At 35.4% G+C, this 19,549-nt stretch overlaps 2 protein-coding genes across 10 annotated transcripts in view; one reads left to right on the top strand and one right to left on the bottom strand.

Annotated features, from left to right (window-relative positions):
- The window catches only part of MYO6 (myosin VI), a 151,448-nt gene extending 135,329 nt beyond the window's left edge, over positions 1 to 16,119 (top strand). For 3 of the 9 annotated variants that reach the window (XM_079780283.1, XM_079780288.1, XM_079780287.1), the window contains 6 exons: positions 625 to 663; positions 3,861 to 3,964; positions 5,441 to 5,572; positions 8,033 to 8,059; positions 10,573 to 10,791; positions 11,340 to 16,117. In XM_079780283.1, the coding sequence (XP_079636409.1) occupies positions 625 to 663; positions 3,861 to 3,964; positions 5,441 to 5,572; positions 8,033 to 8,059; positions 10,573 to 10,791; positions 11,340 to 11,539 (721 nt within the window). In that variant the 3' untranslated portion in view covers positions 11,540 to 16,117. Of the gene's footprint in view, positions 1 to 624; positions 664 to 3,860; positions 3,965 to 5,440; positions 5,573 to 8,032; positions 8,060 to 10,572; positions 10,792 to 11,339 lie in introns of all 9 variants that reach the window. The other 6 variants (XM_079780285.1, XM_079780284.1, XM_079780286.1 and 3 more) reach the window with 5 other exon arrangements.
- Positions 16,120 to 17,973: 1,854 nt separating this feature from the next.
- IMPG1 (interphotoreceptor matrix proteoglycan 1) overlaps positions 17,974 to 19,549 on the bottom strand; it is a gene marked incomplete at both ends in the record, with an annotated part of 113,594 nt that continues 112,018 nt past the window's right edge. The window contains one exon of the mRNA XM_079781617.1: positions 17,974 to 18,051. Coding sequence (XP_079637743.1) covers positions 17,974 to 18,051 — 78 coding nt within the window. The remainder of the gene's footprint in view (positions 18,052 to 19,549) is intronic.

Genomic DNA, 19,549 nt, shown 5'->3' with positions numbered 1-19,549 from the left:
GAGATAAGTAAGTTTTGTCCTTTGGGAAATTTTTGTCCTTGAAAAGTCAGAACACTTCTCATCTTAATATTTAACAAGTACTTGATACATTTGATTTTTTTTTAATGAAAATATGCTTTGATCTAGAATTCTCAAACTTTGAATACATCAGAATTATTTAAACTCTGGCAGTGTAAAATAGATCAACTTGTTTTACCACCATTACACCTTGCTAATTAATATTTTCTAAGCAATCCAGTGTAAAATTTTTATATAGAATCTATATCCTGCCAAGTTTCCTGTCTGCATTTAGAACATTTTATTCTGTACATAAAAAATAATACCACAGAAGCATGGCGCTCATGAGATTTTATATGAAAGTTCTTACTGCAAAAATAGGAAAGTTCGAGTAACTTTAACTGGATCTAAACAAAATTTTTGCTGTATTTTATGGTTATGTATGTAAAAAAGTATATTGTAGACTTTTACAAAGTAAAATAATAGTGAATGGTTAGTAACTCAATAATCCTATTGAAAATATAAATATTTTTTAAATATAAAATTTTAATTATGCTTTTAGATATTTAAGTACTTTATATGTAATTGTCTTTTATGTAACTGTGTTGTATTATCATTCTTTTATAGGGAACAAATGGCGAAAGAAATGTCAGAAATCTTGAGTAGGTTAGTGCAGTACAATCTGGGGGAATACGTGCCACCTCAAAGTCATATTTTTAAATTACTTGTCAATATTTGGACCAGAACCTGTTATATGAATAACATACTCTTTCCATGTATGTTTTCTGTACAAGAAGTGTCACTTCACTCTCACATAGAAAAAGATAACAACCAGTGTTCCTGTCCATCGGCGTTTCTGTGGTGAAACCACTGGCTTTTTGGATTAGACTCTTCCTTGTTGGTAGTACTGCTGCTGTGCTTATCACTGGCCCCCACCAGCTCAGTCTCTTAGGGGAACCCTTTCTGTCTTCCTGATGAAATGAAACTTCCTCCAAGGGTGGTGCTGCCCCCTGGCTGGGAACCACTGTGCCTCGTTGGAGGGGGGAATCCTGCTCCCAAGGATTTTTACACCACAGTACATAGTTTAAAAACCACTGGTATGCCCTAGCCAGTTTGGCTCAGTGGATAGAGCATTGGCCTGTGGATTGAAGGGTCCCTTGGACTGAAGAGTCCCATACGGTTGCAGGCACGAGGCAACCAATGGATGTGTCTTTTACATCGATGTTTCTCTCTCTCTCTCTCTCTCTCTCTCTCTCTCTCTCCCCCCCTCCCTTTCATTCTCTCTAAAAATCAATGGAAAAAATATCCTCAGGTGAGGATTAACAAAAATAAAAACCACTGATGTAAAAACAGCCACCAAAGGCTATAACTTCCCAGCAGGATCTGGTCCATTACCTTTATAAATGGATATGAATCAATAACATTTTAACTGTTAATTTTGAGCTTACAAAATTAATTGAAGGTGTCTAAAAATATATTTAAAAATCAAGTCAATTTTCCTACTATTTTACTGTATTTTTTACATGAATGTCTGTTAAGTCTAAACAATAAACTACAGCTTTATTTTACTGTTTTAATAACTCCAAAGGTGCATTTTAGTCATGTATTTCTTAGGATGCCGAGTATGATTTTAAGTAGGTATGTTTTTGTTTGAGGTAATATGAATTAAAAGTTAGTAATACCAAAATCATATTTTAAGCAATAATAATTTGAACTCAGTGTTATTATTTTTAAAAGTATTAAAACACACCCTATGTATATTGACACCCCATGTATTTTCTGACAATCTATAAATGGTATATTATGTAAATTCAGTTTTTCTTTCAAAAGAAAATAAAGCAACAGTAAAAAACCCATAACAATTTTCAGCTGCTCTCCTAGAAAAGACTCTTAGAAGAGCTAAGAAGAAAAGAGAATTTTTTGTTGGTTTATTGAATGGTATTTTAGTGCTATAAGAAAGGAAAAAAGAATGCATAATCTGAATAAATGTTAAAGCATAATTTATTGTTAAGGGTAATAGACCTTGCTGACACACAGCTGGCTCGTTCTGAGCAAAGCAGTTTAGAAGAAAGAGCTACATGGCAGATTGCCAGTCGCACAGCTTATGAAAAATATGGATTCTTCAATAAACCGAAAACAGATTTTAACCACAAAAAGCAGGAAGGACTAAATGGCCACACATTAGTTTTTATTCAGGCTTATGTGTGTCGAACAATTTTTAAGTATGTAGGCTGAAGTATGTTGTGTTTTATTCTCTAAAATGAAAGTATAAATAGGCCTTGTAAGGAGGCACAAGTAGCTTATTTCATTGGTAAGCTTACTGTTGAAGAAATAATTTCCTATATTTCAGGAAGAAGGGTACATATTCTCCCACATCATTTTCCAGTCAGTCTCATTATCTGTGTCTTGACTGTCAGGGTTGTTGTTATCCTTCAAAACGTAAAATGATGAGAAAGTAGCTCACTTTAGTGTTGTATCTTGATTGTTCCTCTTTGAGAGAACATTTTTGGAGAAGTGGATGATAAAGGTGAAATTCCTTGTTTGATACCTGAGAAGCAATATTTTACTTCTTTAATATTTAGTTCTTTTAATATTTGTGTCATCTTCTTTTCACGTCTTGAAATAGGATGTGTTTAAGTTCTTCCTTCGTTACTTTGTGCTTAAAAGTCAATTTGCAGCTTATTCTGAGTGTCTCCTCTGTGGCTAGTGTAAGCTGCTGGAAAGTAATGTTCATTATTACAGAAAACAAGTTGTTCCCATATTTTCTGAATAATTATTTTAAATTATGTACACACCTTAAGCTCCAAGTAGCACTACTAGGAAAAAGTTGCCTTTATCCCATTTTATTTTAAATTTATTATTTTATACATATTTTTAATTTTTAAAATGTGCCTCCTCTCTTTCTACTCAAATATTCCTGTTACACTGGGCAATATATAACACTTGTGCCCTTTTTAATCTCCGTTATCAACTTCATGACCTAAAACCCCTTCCTTTAATTTACATATTTATTACTCACTAAATATTTGGGTGTGGTTTTATCTGGTTATAGAACAGGGGTGGGGAACATCTGGCCTGCCCGAAGTTTAAAGCTCGAGATAACATTTGGTCTGGCCCTGCCAGAGCAACCACAGGCGGGACTCAGAATTCAATAAATCAAGGAGCTTTTTTCATAGCAACAAAAATTGATATTAAGTGAATTATATTAAGCGAATGATGTTATAAATATCCAGATGGCCCTTGGCAGAAAAAGGTTCCCCACCCCTGTTATAGAACTTTTTTCTAAGTGTTCTTTAACAGTGAAGTTAAAAGGTCACAGGAGTTTCCAGAACCCAGCAGCTTGTGAGCCTTTCTTTATGACTAATGTGGCGGGTTGCATTTTAGACATTTACCTGTGGACCCTGCAAACACCCAGATGCCTAGGGAGATCCTGAGCCAGGAGGTGTGATTGGGGCTTGGCCATCTGTAGGTTCCAATAGTCTAAGGTGACGGTACTGTGTGGCCTAATGGCTCATAAACCCTTAATGTGCTTCTAATGATGTTGTTCATGTATGTTGAGGATTTATTTTCTGATTTTGAAGAATACATACAAATGCGTTTTTTAACTTTAGATAAACCTATGGTACTAGAATTTGGAATCAGAAGTCCTCCTAATATAGCTATTAAATGGCACGCTGGAAATTTTAATTTACCTGGGCATTCTATAGTACACCATTCTTCATTTCATCCATCAGAGATACAAAACTTATGTTTTTCTAGTAGTTATTTTCAGTTCCTAAACTTACACTCACTTTCTTGCTTCTTTAGTTAACATTTCATTCATGTTTCTAGTTTAAATATGTAAAAATATGTAATAATTGCAGAGGTCCTGCTGTACAAGCCACCAAGGCAGCTGCTGGTACCAAGAAACATGATCTTAGTAAATGGAAATATGCAGAACTACGTGATACCATCAATACTTCTTGTGGTAAGTGTATGGAAAGGATGAAAAATGGGAAGGCTCCCTACCGAACAGGTAATAAATACCCAGCTGGAGGTGCTATTTTAAAATTTGCATATGAATTAGTATAAGCCATCCTCTTTGTTACTGTTGCCTTGAAATGAAGACCTAATTTACTCACAAAGCTAAAAGGAAGACATACTTAAATAAGTTAAATTCATTTTGCTTATCTCTTGCCTAGGTCAGAGAAGAAAAACAGAGAGGAATTATGGTCTGGGCTATATTAATGACTGGCCCATCTCATATAATATATATAATGAAATACCAGAATCTTTTGGTCCATGATGCAAAGGAAAAGATGGCAGTGCAGTCCTTCCTTTTATTTTTTAAAAATATGTTTTTATTGATTTTAGAGAGAGGAAGGGAAAGGGAGCAAGAGATAGAAATATCAGTGATGAGAATGAGTCATCGATCAGCTGCCTCCTGTATGTGCCCATTGGGGATCAAGTCAGCAACCCAGGCAGTGTGCCCTGACTGGGAATCAAACCATGGCTTCCTGGTTCATAGGTTGATGTTCAGCCACTGAGCCACACTGGCCAGGCCAGTCTCTCCTTTTTAACACTTTTTCTTCCAACAGAATAGAGTAAAATACTATATCCAGAGGTTCCCACATAGTTGAGTTCTTGGTTAAATCATAGTGTTGAATTCATAATACTATAAATAGGAACTAAAGTGTCATAATTGTACAGACTTCTCACTATGTTCTTTCTCACCTCACTGATTTTATCTGCATAATTACAAACAAAAAATGTATTGCATATAAATCTAGCTTGCATTTGAATACAGTGACTTTTTATTCCTTTTTATTCTGTTGTAGTAGCCTGTGACCTTGGACAAGTGACTTAACCTCTGTAATTTAAGTTCTTCATCTATAAAAAACCTATTTAGTCCAAGGTGGTTTCTTTTTGTTTGTTTGTTTTGTTCAAGATTCTTATGTTGAACAAATTATATAAAATAGTAATAATGGCCCTAACCGGTTTGGCTCAGTGAATAGAGCGTCGGCCTGTGGACGGAAAGGTCTCAGGTTCGATTCCGGTCAAGGGCATGTACCTTGGTTGTGGGCACATCCCCAGTAGGAGGTGTGCAGGAGGCAGCTGATCGACGTTTCTCTCTCATCGATGTTTCTAACTCTCTATCCCTCTCCCTTCCTACCTGTAAAAAAATCAATAAATTATATTAAAAAAATAGTAATGTATAATAAAATTCTGTAAATATAAAAGATAATACTACCATAAAATACTCATCTTTATCAATAATTAGCTTACTTTTAATTTTGTACTATTACTTTAAAATGAAAACTTTTTATTATATAGATTCTATATATATATATATATATATATATATATATATATATATATATATGTTTATGCCACAGAATAATTATGCTAGACAACTAAATTAGGATGTTCTTTTTTTCTCTCTCTCTTTCTATGTAATTGGTAGATATTGAGCTCCTGGCAGCTTGCAGAGAAGAATTTCATAGGAGACTAAAAGTGTATCATGCTTGGAAGTCCAAGAACAAGAAGAGAAATACTGAAACAGAGCAACGTGCTCCAAAGTCTGTTACTGATTATGGTAAAAACAAATCTGTACTTTGGAATGTACTATACATAAGACATTTGGGTGACGTGTCCAATATAAATGTTTTCTTACTATAGAACTGTGATCTACTGAACCTAACACAACCACGATGGCTTATCACTCATAGCATTATTTTTATTAAAAACATTTAAAGTCTTATTTGTTAAGAAGTATTGAATTTACTTCTTAAGATACATTCTAGAGGTAAGAATAATCCTGTCTGTATTGAAGAGGTTGTGCAATAATGTTGTAAATATGTATTTCCCCCCATATAAGTGAGAAATAGTACCTTGATTTTTTCTAGAGTTTTGCCCAGACCAGGATTTGATATTTTGACTGATTTCCAAAAAATGAATTTTGTTACTTTGTTATGCAAAAGGAAAGTTCTACTCTTGAAATTGGAAAATAGAGCAGGGTAGACATAACCTAGTGAAAGTATGCATTAGCTTTAACATTAAGTTGAGAATACCTTTAATATATGAGTAGTAATTTCATATATTAAATTTAATTTCATAAAAACAATAATTGGAATTTCGTTAGTTCAACTTGCTACCTTTAAACGAACACATTTATTAGCCCAATTTTGGTTAAAGACACACTGACAGCATATGTAATGTCTTTTTATTTTGTAAAGGGGTACATTCCCAGCACTTGATAGTATAGTTTGGCAATGCATGACTCAACTTAGGGGATGAACTCTCAGTTATATTTTGCCTCCTTCACCTTCCTAGCAAATAAAAGCAATGTTTGATTAAAGTCATTTAAGGGATGGACTTTTAATGTTTCCAAGTTGTTGCAAAAATAGATAGAGGGAAATGTACTATTAAGAGAGATGTTAGTGCTGGTCATTGCTAAAGGGGTGCCATCAGTCAGAACATGATGCTCTGGACGGGCACTGAGAGGTCACCCAGAGCTAGGAAACAGCAAGTGGAACACCCTCTCAACATTGACCTTCTTGTGACCACCACTGCGTTCTCCAGGTTAAAACTCTGTCTCTGGGAAATGAGGAGGAGAGGATGCGTCCATTGCCTGTTCACTGTCTGCACCAGGTTTCCAACCACAGTTACCTTTGTTTTGTAAAAATCTCAATGGGATATTCTTTTTAGCTCTAATTTTCTAATTTGGCTGATAGTCTTTGATTATGTTTTATTTGAAAATTTATTCATTTGAATGATTACACTTGTTTAAAAAAAGAATTAATGTTGCATTCACATTTTGAATGCATTTACAAATATTCCTTGTATTTTCAAACCAAATTTTGATAATTTCTTTACCCAACTTTGCCCAAAAAGGAGCAAATAATCCATGGCTTACCTTGCTGGTGCTTATACTATTTTCATTTGTAATATATATACCATTTTGGAAGAACAAAAGAGTAGATTCAAAGTGCCATCCAGGTACAAATTTAGGAATTTTATGTGAACACATTCTATATGTAGCCTTCAAAGAATTTCATTATGGGCTACTTTCAGGATAAAATGTAACTTTCTGATCTGAAAGTACTTTCTTACTTTTCTCTCTTGTTCTCTCATGTAAAACTCACACAGGAGCTACAGGTAAAAGAAAGGTGAAGGACACCAAGATACATAACAAGCTCAGTTGAGAAAATTCTATACTTAGGTGGTGTACTAATGGGGTCGCTGATCGGCCTTTAAAAAGAACTGCTCTGTAATTCAATACTTGGAAGGATTTGAATTCATCAATGTGAGAAAATAAAATAACAGCTGTGATAAAAATATAACGAGGTCATTGCCTGTAAGAGTAATGCATGCACAAATCATGGTGATTTCTGGAGTTAGGAGTTTGGATCCTCAGGCTGTTCTCAGGGTGAGCATGCTCTCATCACGTTTACTACAGACAGAGATTTTCAGAAATAACTTTGGTGCAGTGGAAAATCACCCAGTAAAAATTTATAATATTTAGTTGCTTAAAACAAAGACTTTGGAGAGTAGTTTTATTTCATAGCTTCTAAAATAAAAATGGCATATGTTTGAGATTTAAACAGTTTGAAGAAATTAAAACATCCTGGGTACATGTGAACATGGCAGGGTGTTTTCTCTACTTCATATAACTTCAGATGAATTTAGAATTTATCCTCTTTTTTCCACAAAAATGCTTGCAATGCCTTAAAGTTACTATAATGTTCATTATTAACTGATTGTGCTGGATTTTTGTTTGGATATTACTGTGTCCCAAAATCACAAATGAAATGCAATGTTTAAATTTCAGTCCTCTTTATATGTCCATCAGGCAGAATTTTCTAAAACATAATCAAAATAGTTAAAAAAAGAAAAAAAGAAAGCAGTATCTACTTGTAGGTCTTTGTCTATGGACAGGATATTTACTTGTTAGTCACCACCTCAATTGATGGAAAGGCTTTATAAATTAGAAGAATGTTCACTTAACAGTTTTGGCACTTTTATCTTTTCTTCAACATAAAATATTTGTTCACAGATTTTGCACCATTTTTGAACAATTCACGTAAGTCAATGGGTGGTAACTCATGAGCTAACTGGAAGATGGGTTAAAAATACTTTATAAAGTACTAACTTCTATTAAACATTGTTTTGCTACAATTTTTAAGTGGAACTATAGTACATTAATGTTTGTTTATCTGTACTAGATATTTAATTTGAGATGATACTTTCATTTGGGTCACTCCAAAAAATAATAACAAAATTTAAACTGTTGTTTTATAAAACTACTTCATTTTAAGAAATAACTAGCATTTTAAACTGTGAATATATACAATTCTTATTGTAGCAAAACTCTATCTTAATAAGCAGCTGACCTTTTAGAATAAAGACTAACTTTAGGTGCCGGTTTCAAACGCTGTGGTGGGGTAAGCATGTCTGTTCAAAGAGATTGGAGTTTTGTATGATAATACAAATGCAGATTTAAAAGGACACCACTTAATAGGAAGGAGAGATTATTCTGTTACGTTTGTTGCTTCCTATGATGCACTTTTAAAATATAATTTAAAAGACTTGAGTCATCTTAATGTGCAGTAAATTTCTTCTAGAATCAGTTTCAACAATTATTTGGACATATAGTAGGTTCTCAAATAACTTTGTTTTATTCACTGTCCTTCTGTTATTACATTGAAGAACTGCCATAGGAACTTAACTCTTGTTGATATCAATCAGCCTATGGTAAAGTTGGTTACATTATATGTTATTTCACTTAAAGTCACTGAACCTATTGAAGATATTAAATGAGGAGTTATTGTAATGCCATATTTATTTGCCAGCTGGTGAGACTTGATTTTTGAAAGTGCTTTTAGTAATTTCTAGGGCTATATTTGAAACTTATTTCACGCTTTTGAAGATAACATTATTGGATGTGAAAGAAATAGTTGTTTAGAAGATGAATTTCCATCTTTTAATGTCTGTATCTTTGTACTTTCCCAGATGGATATTGTCTCCCCAATACAATTTCAGTTTTCACATTAGTAGAAAAAGCCATCAAAGAATTTATGTTGGATTTCTTAATTTTACCCAGTATATTAAGTTATAGGAGACTATTATTTTAAAGAAAAAAGCAGGTTAATTTAATGGGTGGTGATCAGTATCATATTAAGTTTTCTATCAACTAGACATTGAATTCTAATTCACTGCTTAAGATGAAGGATTTTTTAAACCCTTTTAAAATATCTTACTTTTGAGTTAATGTATTTTCTTCAAAGCAGGTAGTTTTTAAAACTGTAAGTAGTTTTGGTGGAACAGGAACAAAATAAATAAGCTCCTCTCTGTTAACTGCTAAAGGTGATGCGGCTTTTTAAAGTCACTAACAAAACTGGGCCTCGGTTTCCTTCTTTCCTAGGCATACAGAGCTTTGCTAACTGCTGCTTGCTTTCTCTGGTTTGCACAGAAATAAATTCAGTCGCTAGAAAGCTTTGGCTGTTGGTGTAAAAAGTAGAATAAGAGTATTTTCATCCTTTCGGTATTTGGAGATTCTTACAAAAGCCATATGGCTGTTCTTGACTTATACATATTATATAATTTTTCACTGACATACTTAGTTTTTCAGTGAGATTCTTAATTGAGCTGCAGTAAATGGTTGGTCCACTTTGAAAGTTGTGAGTATAAAGCATATTAAACAGACTTTACCCAAATTATGTGGCTGAAAATGTCAAGTCATTGCCCCAGAGAAATGTTTATATTTGTAGATAAAATAAGAACCCAATTGTTTAGTAATGGAAATTTAGCAAGGGGAAAAAAGTTTATTAATAGGAGGGTAATACCCAGAACTATCAGAAAAGCAGAGTTTTTTCCTATTGGCAAAGAGGACCAAATATTATACACTTTTCACTTATTTCAATGGATCTTACTCCAAGAGAAATCTGTTTTCAGAGTAAGTAAATATCTGAGGGAAAGTTCATATTTACTGTTACAGTTTTTTTGGTCTTTGCTGTTGTTGTGAAGTCATTTAAATAGTATTAGTGAAATATATGTATTATCTTGGCCATTTTAAATCCCAAGATTGGCCAAAGAGGAAACTTTTGTCTTCCATCTTTTTGAGGAACTTGTGATTAATTGACAAATATCATCTATAATCCTTCAGATATGTATAATTACTGTTTGTTTTACCATAAATAGTCCTGTAAAAGTTACCCTTCTGCCTTCATTTGAACTCTTTGCAAGAAAAATATAAATCTAGTAAATAATACTAGTTTGCTTTCCTGCCATGTGAGTTTATTTTAAGTTACTGATTATTTTAGGGTATTATGGCTCCTGCTGTTGGGGTGTATGCAGGGGTGTGTGTGTGTGTGTGTGTATTTGCAATGTAAAGGAACTTCTTTAGGGAAAGAAAATTCTGAAGAAGTTACACTGTGAATTGTATTCAATTATAGGCAATTATTATTTACATTTTGTTTTAAATTTACTAATAGGAACCCCTCTTCTTTTAAAAAAACGTGTGGTACATTTTAGGATTCAAGGCTGTTTTGTTATCCCTGGGGCTGCTGGTGTAACTTTCCTTGTTCTGTGTAATAGCTCAGCAGAACCCGGCCGCTCAGCTTCCTGCCAGGCAGCAGGAGATCGAAATGAACAGACAGCAGCGCTTCTTCCGCATCCCATTCATCCGCCCTGCTGACCAGTACAAAGACCCGCAGAATAAGAAGAAAGGCTGGTGGTACGCCCATTTTGATGGACCTTGGATTGCCCGGCAAATGGAACTCCATCCTGACAAGCCACCCATCCTTCTTGTGGCTGGTGTGTATGACTCACAGGAAAAAAATTTATAAAGAAGGAAAGGATTATAAACTCTGAATGAAACAACCTGATATATTATATATATTATATTATATATAATGTAATAATTCATTAAAAGTTCAGGATTGGGGGATGGAGTTTTGCAGTTAAATCACGTTTTCAGTTAATCTGAGGTTTAATTTATTTATAATGTGAACTTGCTTGGATTATGTCCTTGTAGAGCACATAGAAACTTGTCTATGTCCTAAGAACCTTTCATTGGGTGTTTAATTATATCAGTTGATCTGTAACAGTTTAAGGAAATGTAGCATTTTTATTGGCCCTCATAATTTGTTTGATCAGTTGTAGTGATGGTACATTTTGAAAGGGTCTTTGGTGGAGGACAAACTTTTTTTCTGGTGAGTTTATTAAGCAGATTTCAATCTTGGAAGAAAATAAAGTTTTGAAAGTTCTCAAATCTATGAGAATTGATAGATACTTTAGGAATAAGGTTTGTAACAGTAGTTCTGAAGGAGACATTGTAATTCTCTGCTGTCTCATTTGTGCAGGTAAGGATGATATGGAGATGTGTGAGCTGAACCTTGAAGAGACAGGCCTGACTCGAAAGCGTGGTGCTGAGATTTTGCCAAGACAGTTTGAAGAAATCTGGGAACGCTGTGGAGGCATCCAGTACCTTCAGAATGCAATTGAGAGCAGACAGGCCAGGCCCACATATGCCACGGCCATGCTGCAGAATCTGTTAAAGTAGACGTTACACGCTGAGCTGGCAGCAGGGAGCCCCTGCCGTGGTACTAGGTAGGGGGTGTGCCCCAGAGATTTAACCATTCCACGATCATGTTAGAATTACTTCTACAAAGTGAACAGATTTTATTAATCATGGCTTTTTGTTAATTTAAGGTTAATTATGGTAGTGATTTGGGGACCTAAAAATTATTTTCCTATATCCAGCTGTAACCGTTAAACCTCTTGTCATTCTCATACTTGTTACACTTGGACAGATTCTGATATGTCTCATTCTCTGCAGACTACCTTAAGTCCATCATAATTGTTCTCTAGGAAAAGAAATTTGAAAAATAATTCAAAAGACTCGATTTCTAAGGACGGCACAGTACAATATAACTGGAATAATGAAACAGCTTAAATTTTCTGACAAAGATTAAGGCATTTAATATTTTGATTGGAAAAGCTCTCTACTTTCTTTACTCGCTTTTGCAGAAATTCATGGAAATGCCTATAAAAGGTGGAAATTTTTATCCCCCCCCCCTCTTTTGCAGTGTGTCTTAGTTTGAGTAAAGCCATTCGCCTGAAGTTCTAGCATTCTAGAATGAGCCTTATGTGATTGATGTACTTGGTGATAAAGAAGGTACTCATAGTATTCTGCACCGATTTGTTTTTCTTTTCTACTACATTGTGTTGCTATAAGAATATTTTTCTTATATTCCATGGGCAAATAAAGGAAATTCAGATCATGTTAGTGATTAAAAGTTTTGGGATAACTTTTGTTTCATTTAGAAAAGGAAATAGGTTTAGGTGGCACTGTGGCTTAACTCTACTGAATTCAAATATTCCTCCAACTTCATCTCAATTGTGACTTTTATATCAAAATCTTGTCCAAGTTGTTTCATATGATTTAGGCTAGTGTTCTGCTTCAAAACATCCTTGTTTTAAAAAAGTTCGTAGTGTCTTTGACCTTTGAGATTTTGGTAATTGTAGAGCTGTTTTATAAGCTTTGTAATTCAAAAGCCCTTGAACTTGGTAATTGCCTGTTTCATGTAACTGATAATTTAAAAAGTTTTCCTTGTGTGCTCTTAGTTTTGATCAAATGTCAGCAGTTTCTAGCCTAATATTTATGACTTTCATGTTAGAAATTTGGAGGCAAAAATACATCAAGGAATTATGTTGACATAATCCTAAAGAGTCTTGTTTGTATTTTAGAATAAAATTAGAAAATAAAAATACTCTCTGCACTCTTTTTTTCTGATTTCAAACGACACTAACTTTTGAACTGAGTTTTCAGTGATTTTTTTTCCCCTAGAAAGAGTACCTCAGCTAGGAAAATATTTCCCAGCTGATTAGATTAGCTTTCAGACACTGTTTTTAGAATTGCCTCTCTCTTCATGTCTTTGTACAGAAATATTTACTTATTATGATACTATGCAAATGATTGTCTTCTGTTAAAGAAATTAAATAGCCCTGCCTGTGCTACTGAGAATGTGAAGATGATTATCTTCTGAGGGGTGTGTTACTCCATAGACTCACCCACCCTTGTGTCATTTGGTCTCTGCGATTGGTGACAGAAAGGCCTGGTGACTGACAATAAGTGACCTGTTCCCTCTCTTCTCATCACTCGCCTTTAATTGGTGCTTTTATTTGTATAGGTTGGTAGATAGTAAGCTTTGTTTCTTAACTAGGAACAAGTAAAGTCCTTGAAGAAAATTTAGACACCAAATGTATTTTTAAGGACTTGTCTTCAGAAACAGTTTATGTATCTCCCAGACTCATATAGCCACCAGATGGAAGACTAATCAACCATACAGTTATAGTAATGAGAGGACTTAACATTTTGAAGAATTTTTAAGAAATACATCAAGCAAAGCACTGTTACAAGTCTTTTACTTTAATAGCTAGTGAAATTATAGTCTTAAGCCATTTTGTTGCTAATTATGTCACACAGCTGTCCTAGAACTTACCTATTTAAAGTCGTCTCCTGAGTTAGCTGTGGCTGCCAGGAGAACTGCCCTAATTCAGACAGACTCACAGTGACCTACATACGGACGTGCACAGACTCACAGAAGCCCCTTTGCCGGGAAACTGAGGGCCTTGCCAGTCTTTCAGGGAAAGAGCAGAGATTGTGTTCTAAACGATGTGATGCAACTGCTTTACGGTGTTCACAATCGGAGCCACAGGCGCTAGGTGGAAACTGTAGGAATCAAAAGCAAATTCATATTTTAATCAGTCATTTTAATTGAGATGTAAAATTAGAAATTTAAGCCAGCACACTGTATATTAACCCATTGTACGCCATGAGCATCTGTAGACACAAGCGGTGGACCTTCCCCACACGCCACGTGCATCTATAAAAAAAATGTTTACCTAAGTGGCAGCCCTGACCAATTTTAAAATCATTTTTTCGTGAGAATTTTCAGCTGAAAGTATTCAAGAACACCCGAATTGTGAGTAATACATTTATTTTTATAATATTCATTGCAAGTTGACTTTTTAAATTCAAAATATCGTGGTGTGTAGGGATGGTTTTCGTTTTGGACTCGTGGCAGTTAACTGGTTATGGACTAATCTTTTAATGCTTGTCTCACTCAATACCAGTTCCTTCCTTTGTGAATGCTCTGCAAAGGTAGATATGCACAAAATACTTAAAATGAGAACACAAAATATTTTCACATCAATTCAGTTATAATGTAATTCCTAATTCCACTACCACATTTGACATATGTATTATGAGCTATGGGTATGCATTGAAAGGAAGTTTCCGTAATACACATATGTCAAGAAACAGTGAGTTTAGTTATAAAGTTGAGTAGGTGGCACCTCCTCAAACAGTTATGTGAGAAACAAATACTGCATCTAGGAGCACAAGCCCACTCATAAGACATTCCATTGTGACTTGAATTCCGCTCTCTACAATGATTTCTCATAGATGACTCTTTCCAGTAGCATAGTGATCTCTTTTGTTCTGCCAGCAACCAAGAAGTTATCACCTGAAGTGGAAAATAGGTGATATTTGCAGAAGCGTAGCTAGAGAATAGAAACTCCCAGGCAAGAATAATAATGAGGACTTATTGTTTATAGAGTCTCTTTAATTGGGTTAAGAAAAAAAGATATTTTCATTCACAGGTTATTAATTACGATTCTCGAGGGATCCAACTGTGCAGATCTTTGGTTTCGTTACCTGAAGTACTTAGATCAGTAGAACAAATACTTATTGAACGGATCAGTCAATTAATACAATGTTAGAGGTAGATCTGCCTCCTTTTACAGAGGAGGTAACAGAGATCCAGAGAGGTCAAGTCATTTAGTTCTAGACTGTGAGAGAGAGAAATGCCTTTGCTCCAATCAGGTGGAGAAAAAAAGGAATCAAAATGAGCAAACACTTTGTGTGGCCCCCTGAGGGTTTACAAAGGGCTGCCCCCCCCCATCCCTCCACATCTTCAGAGGTGACAGGTTTTCTCTTTCACGACCAGCATTAAGAAGTATTGAGGGTTTTTATTCATCACAGAAGATAAATGAACAAGGGAGAAGAGGGCAGAGGATATCTACAAAGGAGAATAAGCACAAGTTGGGGGGAGCAGTTGTAACAAAAAGGAAAGAGAAGAGCAGTGATGGAGGAGAAAGAAAAGGGTGTGCCTCTGAAAACTACACCCCCAGGTTCAAAAACACTGATACATTTTGGGTGACAAAGCATTTCTAGGTCTTTGCTAAACTTCAGTATGTAAGAGCAGAACCTATGGTTATTAAAACTTGGACCAGAACAGAGATATCCTTAGCATGTAGAAGTGGCACTGCCACTGGAGAAGGCCAGCAAGGAGCAGACATTGTGGGAAACCTCCAGGAGGGGTCAAGTGGAGATACCCTCATGGGTAGAGCCTACCTGTGCTGGACCAGATCTTTGAATATAAGTTCAGTTCAAATCAGTGTATTCTTCCTTCCCCATCACTGACCTAATATGTGAAGAAAGTTGTCTTACTTATAGTTGTCATCCTTTTCAAGTAGATTTTTTTTCAAGAGATAATTGGGGAAAAAACAACACACATCAAAAAGAGAATCTTTAATCTTAATTTGTACCTATGCAGAATGTCACTTTCAAACTTCAAAGAGGTTTATTAATTGGCCATTTTCTTTTCACTTTTGAAAATCCATCTCATTGTAACTGATACCTAATTTTTCCTCATTTCCTTAAAAATGTATATCTGATTCCTAAAATACTGATGTACTGGAAATAAAAATAATAAACGCTTTCTATGTAAAACTTCCTCTTGCATCTTGTACTTTTAATACAGGTGCAATCAATTTTTTAAAGTTGTAAATGTTGCACTTGTTGCCCCATGTCTCAGATGGAATAATGTGAGAATCTGGGACTTTGAAGCTTTATCCAGTCACGAGAGCTGGAACCCCTGTGCTGGGTGCTGTAGGAAGAGGCAAGGAACTCAGGTAATCGAAGCTTCCTTGAGCTTTGGCCCAAACTCCTATGGGTTTTCCATCCGGGGAACAAGCAGGTATGTGAGCCACAATTACTCGGTTGCCTAGATTAGAGAAGATTCCTCAGGCCTTTACCAATCTGTGAGATGACACAGGATATAAAAAGTGGGGCCCCAAAGAAGAGTCCTTCCAATACACCTGGTCTACATAGGCTACTTCATTCCTCTCATCTGGAACCTACCATGACCAAGGTGGGTCTTCTGAATGTGCAGGGACTCGGCTGTCTAGCCTCCGCAGCCCTTCTCTGGCTGGTTTGAAAAGACCAGTCTAAAAAGTGGGTGATCCTAAGAGTGAGAAGCATTTGACTCAAAGACAATGGAGGGTTTACCTATTTCTCTTTCCCCATCAAAAGCTACCTTCTCTGCAGTAGTTAGAACACAACTGAGATGTAGGCAGCGAAGGCACATAATGGGAGATGAGAGTATTAGGTTTTCACTTTCTCTTGATGAGTTTTTTCATGAGCATTCGGTTCACCTATCATTTCTAACAAGCATGTTTTCCTCTAGGAAGTTCCAGGGACATGGAAGTGAGCAGGTCCATCTCCTGCCACCATTTGCTTTGTGGCACTTTATCGCCACATCGCAGTTTGAAGTCCTTGTCAGATATCATAGCTCCTCACTTTTGGGGAGGGTTGGGGTGGGAATAGGGATGGAAATTATACATTTGTGAGGCCAACATGAGGGAATGTTAAGGATTTGTAACCAGGAGCACATATCACTTCCCCAAAGATTGTCTCTGTTGTTGAGAAACACTTGGTTTTGTTTTTATTTTTGAAGCTTTCTGCTAAAATGTTGCTGTCAATGTTTAATATTTTGCTGTCTTTTAGCCGCATTAAAATCGTGCTTGCCACCATTCATTTTCATCCATAAAGCAAAACCAGGGACTATCTACTAAAACACAGACACATTTTATTATAAATCGATGAATGAATATATGTTGCTCCTATTTTATTGAAATTAAGGTTTTGCAGCAAATATACTTGATAGTGGAACATTTGAAAGAGATACAGAGGAATTCATGTTTCATTAAACAGCACATTAAAAACTGGCTGAACTCCATGGATCACCTTGATCCAGTCTACCTAAGCATACACCAGAGTTAGCGTGATGGAGTTAATAGATTATAGGAAGATGTAGTTCATCTGTGGTGGAAACAGGAATTGGTTATGTCACAAAGTACAACCTTACTTCCCCCCACTATAGTGAGTTCCTTTTAAGTAGCTTTTACAGTAACAGGAAAATATTTTCTATGGTGTGTTTATCTGAACTCCCGTTACGTTTTCTTTTAAAGAAATCAATCAGAAATTATTGGCAACAAAACAACCTATCATGTAAGCAGTAATTTCTCAAACGAATGTGCCTAAGAACTGAAGGGTTGTGTATGTGTGTGTGTGTGTGTGTGTGTGTGTGTGTGTGTGTGTGTATGTGTGTGTATGTGAAAAATATAGAAGTGTGGAACATATATACCCTCACCGTGTTTACCTACTATATATGTCCTGCATTTAGAGACCTGCATCTCCTTGCATAAGTAGTCAAACTTTTATGTACATTCTAACATCCGAAGAGCTTTGCTTCTGATATATTGGTCACCTCCCACCCCAAAAACAATAGGTTGCACTTGTAAATGATCTGTGAGCAAGATTTTCAGGGCAGCTGGAAGCTAACCTGGTTTACTATTTCCTTCGCTTTCACCCAGGAATAGCCAAAATGTTTCACTGGTTGTGTTTTGGATTTTGATAAATAAGCACCCTTTCCTTTAGAATGTACCAGTCATCAGTGCGCAGTCTTCTCTGTTTGAAATGTGGTGCGTGCTGGAGCTCAGTGTTGTCTGTAGGCCTGGCTGCTGACAACCAGTGAATATGCCTGCCTATGTTTTCAGATTTTTGACACAGTAGATTCAATTTTCCTTGGGAAAGCAAGCCATGTCTCTTGAGATAGATTAAACGATAACATGCACATTTTCAGTTTTTTAATTTCCTTCCCAATCTCGATGGTTAAATTCTTCATATCCTACTGTCAGTGATTCAGGATTTCTTTTCCTGGTTACCTGGAAGAAAAATAATTTTAAGAGCTTAAGAAATGCCATCTAAGAGCAAATCAATGATTCATTTCAAAATTGCCTCTGCTGATGGATGAGAATATGCTTGCCATTTAGGCTATCTTTTTTGAAAGGTTGAAGGTACCTCCAAAATATTTCTAACTTTTTAACCTACTATAAATAGATTCCATCTCTTCTTAAACCTATTCAGATTCTCAGGCTGCACTTTCTTTTGAAGGAGGGGTAGCACATAGTTTGTGAATTAAAGTCACCAGGTTCCCTTCCAACCATAGCAGACGGGTTATTCCATGTTGCTGCTTCATTTGAATGTGGTTCTTAATTCTGCCTGGCACTTCAGGATTTAGTTGGTGTTTGCTTCATCCTGGCCATTTTGTTAATATTAGATCCTGTGTCCCATTGTCATTTTATGGCTCCAGTCTGAACTTTATCTGGCTTTCCAACTTTCTTTGTTTCAGGAAGTCAAAATGGCCCACATTATTTCCAGTGTGTACTCATTCGGACACATGATACTATATTAGCATTTGGTTGATTGCCTCAGTATCCTTCTTGATTGTATATTGACCATAATAACTTGTTTCAAGTGTAAGCTTTGATGCGTTTCCATGTGACACTATGGATTTCAGGTAGGGTGGACACTGGTTGATGATCATTTTTACCATCAAAGACTAGGTATAATTTTTGAAACTAGATGATTTCAGGCTAAACATTTTCCAAGGTATTTTCCCCAAAGTCATTTTGAAAAAGCTCAATGTAGGCTATATTTAACCTGGTTATAGATAAATTATTTCCCTTTGTAAAATACTTTTTTTTTTTTAGTGAAGTAAGTTGATGAATGAATGAGTAATTTAAAAGAGGTAACTAAGACACTGGGAGGAACATTTATCTGAAGATGAACTTTTAGGAATTTTTGAAGTTACTCATTCACAAATCACTACTTCTACATATTTACTAGTATTTTTCTACATATTTTGCTTTGGCTGATTATTTGAAATCAAAAGAAGATATTTTATAAGTATATGCATAAAATGATTCAGTTCCAGGAATGTAAATTATCATTATGAAAATTTCAACCACGTTGAAATGCATTGATAAATCACATGTATACTTTTATAAGAAAAGGTTAAGAATATTATAAAATACTCGGATTGTTTCTGTGATTTTTTAGTTTTGTCTACACATTTCAGTTAATGCCAATCTTCTGCCTCTACCCTTCTTGCACCAGGAAATGCCCTTTCCCCTTGAAAACGCTAAATCAAAAGCCTGGCAAGTAAAGGAAAAGTGCTTTTAATTAATTCTATTTAAAATAAGAGTCAGGCTCAGAAATATGTCACATGTCCTTCAAATTTCAGTAATTAAAATCAACATTTAAAAGTATGTTTAACACTAGTTTCGTGCGCTTGATTTTTAGAGTGACATGATGACCTACAAAAGAAAGCAAAACACGATATTCTCTTTCCTGGGCGCTTTGGCATTTATAGCAACAACG

This window comes from Cnephaeus nilssonii (genome assembly GCF_951640355.1).
Source record: "Cnephaeus nilssonii genome assembly, chromosome: 9".
NCBI lineage: Eukaryota > Metazoa > Chordata > Mammalia > Chiroptera > Vespertilionidae > Cnephaeus > Cnephaeus nilssonii.
This window is presented reverse-complemented; position numbering and strand designations above follow the sequence as displayed.